Below are 5,061 nucleotides of genomic sequence, written 5' to 3'. Positions count from 1 at the left end.
CCACCACCCCGGCGGCGGCGGGTGCAGCGCTGTGCCGCGCAGCGAGTGGGCACCTGCCTGCCGTGTGCCGTCGCTGTGAGACGCAGCCCCCGCCCTGCTCCTCCTCCTCCTCCTCCTTTCTCCTCGCGGGCTGCCCGGTGCGGTTCGGTGTTCGCACAGGCCCGCTTCGTGCTCCCTTTTCGTTACAAAGCGATTCTTGCAAGCAGGGTGGGAGCAGATCCGCAGTTGCGGGTGGCGGCGTTTGTGCTGGCCACGGCAAGTGGCGCCTGCAACCGTATCACTGTAATAGAGATTTTTTTTGTCTTTTTTTTTTTTTTTTTTTTTCCTTAAAGCTTTGTGAAAATTAATGGTGTACTCCTGAAACTTTCAAGGTTGACGACAGCCTCAAAAGCCTAGGGACTGCTCTGTCTCGGTGATGCCTCTTACACTAAGTTGTATCCCTAATGCTGAATTACTGAATAAAATACATTATGTATGTATGTATGTTTTTTTTTTTCTTTCTTTCTTCCATTATAGGAGATATTTTAAACCTACAGGTCTATTATCCTTGGGAGTTCCTTTCCAGCTCTCCTTGCAGAACAATTGTTTTCCCATTAATGACATCTGGAGTTACCTACTGGGTGATCAAGTCTTTGCAGCAGCTGGACATATGTTCAAGTTGCATCAACAGCTACACCCTTCTTGTATCACCTCGCCTTCTCTTTACAGTCTTTTCTTTCATACTCGACTATAGTGTTTACCGGTTAGCTCCTTTCTGGGAAGTGGATCCGTGGAAAGCACTGGTACTTCTTGCCGGATCTTATGTCACTCTGGTGTTTTATACCAGAACATTTACCAACACACTTGAAGGACTTCTCTTTGCTCTTCTGATGGTATTGGTTTCCTCAAGAAAGTCTGATGGCAGCTTAGTGGGGCCTACAAGCAGCCCTCTCATAGGTATTGTAACAACTGCTGGGTTTTTCAACAGGCCAACCTTTCTGGCATTTGCTCTAATGCCCCTGCTTTACTGGGCAGGTTTAATTGTTGACTCTCAAAAGAGCATTAAAACTGTCATAAACCACTTTTCAAAGCTTGTCCTATGTGCATGTTTTACTGCCATTGTTTTTGTAACGGCCGATACCTTCTATTTTACCTCCATGGACTTAGAAAACCTCTACAGCATTAAAAAGAGCAGCCTATTTGATGTAATAAGTCAATTAAATGAGAAAATGATAGTAACCCCTTTCAATTTTCTCAGCTATAATCTTAATCCTCATAATCTTGCACTGCACGGAAGTCATCCCCGAGTTACACATTTTACAGTCAATGGCATAATGCTCTTTGGGGTCTTACATATTCTGGCCATTGGTGCTGGTATTAAAACATTGAAGGAATATATCCATCAATTAATACGGGTCAGATCATTTTGCCATGGGTCATCTGGGCTATCAGTGCATTCCGAGGGCAGTCCAACATTATTGCTGTTTTATTTTGTTCCTTTGGCATTTCTCTCCCTATTCAGTCACCAAGAACCTCGGTTTCTCATTCCACTCATCTTGCCATTAGTCCTGTTCAGTACATCACAGAATAGAGCTGTGAAGTGGAGACATGTCATTACTATTTTCAATGTTTTTGGGGCTTTGCTGTTTGGGTGCTTACACCAAGGAGGACTGATACCGTGTTTGTGTCACTTGGAGCAACTCATGCATTCTCCAGAGTCCTCAAACCATCCAAGACACTATACTCTACTCTTTGCTCACACCTATATGCCTCCTAGGTCTCTACTTAATATCAGGAAGAGAGACACGCATATAGAAGTCATTGATATGGCTGGGTCTAAAGAAGAAATCCTCTGCCAAACAGTAGAACAGCAAGCAAACAATTTTACCTGCAATGACTGTCATGTTTTTGTTATAATCCCTGGTACAGTCAGAGCCACAATTACGAAATGCGGTGTCTCGTTCAAGAACGAGACTTTGATATTTCCACACTTATCAATGGAAGACCCACCACAAATACCCTTCCTATTCAGTGGAAACTGGAGAAGTCAGTTAGGACTATACATTCTCCAGGTAGACAGAGATCAGCAGCACCTTTAGATTTCAGGAGAATGATGTTTTAGTTTTTCACTTCACTTGGGCACTGCCCAAAGGTGCTGCGAGACCTTCCTCTTCACAGACCCACCTTCAGCAAAGGTAGTGGCACTGGGAGTCCCTGAGTCTCTTCATTCCCTTTCTTCATGCTCTTACACTCACCAGTATAGCCAGTTCTGGACAGAACCTGCTTAAGATTTGAGTTACTTGGCCCCTGTGGTGGTTCATAGGAACTTCTGTGGTCTTCCTGATGAGAGAGAAGGAAATCAGAACCCACCAAAACTGTGATTCAAGCTTAGCTCTTACCACATGAGATTTATTTGTGAAAGTCATTATGATCTCTGACAGAGGGTTTGTGGATTATGTGTTTTTTCACTGAGAATAAGCATTAATTTAGCTGCTGGAGGTTACAGGACTGGACAAAAGCTGGTCTGACTCAATATGGTTTGGGTTTTTTTTATGCTCCTAAAAATTCAGAGCTTCCTCTCAGTCATGAGACTAGACTGCAGTCACAATATAGGCACCAGCGCTGTAATATTGCCTTGGGTGGTTCTGCCTTGAAAAATCCCCAGCATTGATCTGACAGAATCTGATTTAGAACATGGAAGATGCTTCAGCCTAAGTACATGTGCTAAATCCTAAAATCCATGCTTCGCCTGTTTAGTGTTTCTTGCTACAGTTCCGTTCTTGTGGATGCACTACATATGTATTATATACAGCAGCTTGAGAATGCTGCATTCTGATGGCATTAAGCCTGTCTGTCATTTGGCTCCTGCAAACAGGGTAGTCCTTCCCTAGCACACTCCCGCTGCATGTCTCACAGATTTCATTGCTCTGTCGTGGCTCTAACAGGGGCAATGGTGCAGAGCAAGCCCTGCCGTGAGCTGGTTCAAGGAGCTGCGCAGACAGAAAACAGGTAGCTCAGAGGGATTTGATCCTTCTTATGCATTTGACCAGATGGATCTCCGAACTGGCTTACTGCAGGGTTACAGTTATGCTGCAGGGGAGCGCATGAGGATCCGAGGGAGGAGCTGCATCCTCTGCGCCCCCCTCCCCTTTCAGTAACTGCTCCCCATTAAATCGGCTTAGTGAGAATGACAGATCACATCCTGGCTCTCTACTGATAGAGAACAGTCTGATTTTAAAGCGGGATACAAATAACCCTGAGCTGAGATATAACCATTCAGCTGAGAATGATGTATATGCTTAATAGTGTAGCACAACTAATAAGTTTTGCTTTTGCCTGTGTGAACTTCTGGATCCAAAACATTCCAACATGGAGGGATATACTAGTTTGGCACATGCATTGTAGGTCAAGCCTCTCTCTATGAAACAAATCTGACAGTTGAATTCTTTCTGCTCATAGCGGCAGTAATGCTTGTGGCAGTTCTTCATCCACACACCTTTACATCAGGTCTTACAAGCCAGGTTTTGAACAGAGACAAGATTAATACAGGTTCTTGCTAGGCTTTAAAGGGAAGCTAGGAAAAATCCCCGTGTGAAGGATTTGCCTGTATCTTCCAAGCTACATGTACGATCTAGACTTTTAAGGAACACAGCTCTTGCTCTCTTGTAAAGCATTTTGTGTTGTCTCCCCTACACATTCATCCCACATCCTTCATCCCTCATTATTGACAGGCTTGTAAATTAAAAGGTGCACATTTTGGGGGGAGGTAGGGGGAAAGGGGTGGGTGCATGTATGTTTGTACTGATGACTCACAAAGTAGTGGAAGTAGTTATGAAAGTGTTGTGACACCAAATGTACTTTACAAATTAATTTTGGTTTTGCTCTTTTATGTTGTGATGATAGCCATGTGCCACAGCTGGTACTCCATGTCCTGCTTACCATTTTCAGCTTTCTTAAACAGCTTAAGTTTTGAAAATTATTTTCATGAAACTTATGGTGTCCGGCAATCTCAGTGGGGTAGATCTTGAAACTCTTCAGTGATGTGGAGCACCATTCCCATGGCACGATGACTTCTCTACTGGTACATGGGTACCCTGTGATAAAGTCAGGAAGAGAACCTGGACTACAACTATTGACTCAGACTGAAAATGCACTGCTTTTGTCTCGCCAGCTCGACCTTTATAATTTACACCGTAGATGCAGTTTTTCCATCCATGCACACCTAAGTCTTTGTTGGTGGGAGGTTTAATTTTACCAGCAATGCTGGAAACTGTATCTCAGATAATTTGCAAGGTTCTTTTCACCCGGGGTGATATAAAGAAAGGAAATCATCCTCCCTGGTTAACTAAGCATCTAGTCAGCTGGACTAAATAGTGAAACATGCTACGAAGGAAGGTTAACTACTTTAGTCTTGTCTATGTTGTTAGATACAGCAACTTACGTAAACCAGCCCCATGCATCCCATATGATGGATACATCCTTTTTCTGTAATTTATATTTAGGATGGCTCTATTGGCGAGTTCTTTCCCCCAAACCCTTCTTGCTACCATAGACATGAGGTGTGCTTTTAGGATAGCTACTGCATCTCTTTTACCTACCTGTAAAATGGGCGATTATCCTATCCATCACCATCATCACCGACATTTAGAGCTCTTTTTGTATCAAAGTTGTATGGAGTGTAGAATATTACTGCTGTATAGACAGAAACTGTTAAAGGAACTCCAGTCAGAAACGTTGTTTTATTTCAAGTTTCTTATCAAGCACTGAAAGTGAGTATCTTGACAGTGTTCTGGACGATGTTTAATGTGAGTCTGCCTGTTACCGAGTACTGTGGAAAGTGTAAACTGACTTTGAAATGAAAATCCGTCATACCAATCAGCAGCACGCTTCGCGTTTTCATGCTTGACCTCAGGAACCACTCCCGGCTGTAGGCTATGGAAGAGCAGCGTTCAGTCCGCAGCTGGCGGTCGGCCTTGCGCAGGCCGGGGTAACGCTGGGGTCCTCCGCGGCTGGCGCAGCACGCCCCTGCACCCTGCCCGGTTCAGGAGAGGCCGAGGGGGCCCGGCCGTCGGCAGGAGCCCG

At 44.4% G+C, this 5,061-nt stretch overlaps 2 protein-coding genes across 2 annotated transcripts in view; both read left to right on the top strand.

The window, feature by feature from the left end:
- Positions 1 to 267: 267 nt before the first annotated feature.
- PIGZ (phosphatidylinositol glycan anchor biosynthesis, class Z) lies at positions 268 to 2,370 on the top strand. Its single transcript, XM_010568364.1, has one exon. It carries the CDS (start codon positions 471 to 473, stop codon positions 2,076 to 2,078), a length of 1,608 nt encoding a protein of 535 aa, XP_010566666.1. The 5' UTR covers positions 268 to 470; the 3' UTR covers positions 2,079 to 2,370.
- A 2,543-nt stretch (positions 2,371 to 4,913) lies between these two features.
- The window catches only part of LOC104832307 (nuclear cap-binding protein subunit 2-like), a 3,737-nt gene continuing 3,589 nt past the window's right edge, over positions 4,914 to 5,061 (top strand). The window contains exon 1 of the mRNA XM_010568435.1: positions 4,914 to 4,966. Coding sequence (XP_010566737.1) covers positions 4,914 to 4,966 — 53 coding nt within the window. The remainder of the gene's footprint in view (positions 4,967 to 5,061) is intronic.

This window comes from Haliaeetus leucocephalus, unplaced genomic scaffold (assembly GCF_000737465.1).
Source record: "Haliaeetus leucocephalus isolate CR32 unplaced genomic scaffold, Haliaeetus_leucocephalus-4.0 Scaffold240, whole genome shotgun sequence".
Classification (NCBI taxonomy): domain Eukaryota; kingdom Metazoa; phylum Chordata; class Aves; order Accipitriformes; family Accipitridae; genus Haliaeetus; species Haliaeetus leucocephalus.
This window is presented reverse-complemented; position numbering and strand designations above follow the sequence as displayed.

What these genes read in the sequence shown, in the direction of transcription:
- PIGZ (XM_010568364.1), top strand. Translation starts at nt 471, where the DNA reads ATGTATGTATGTATGTTTTTTTTTTTCTTTCTTTCTTCCATTATAGGA.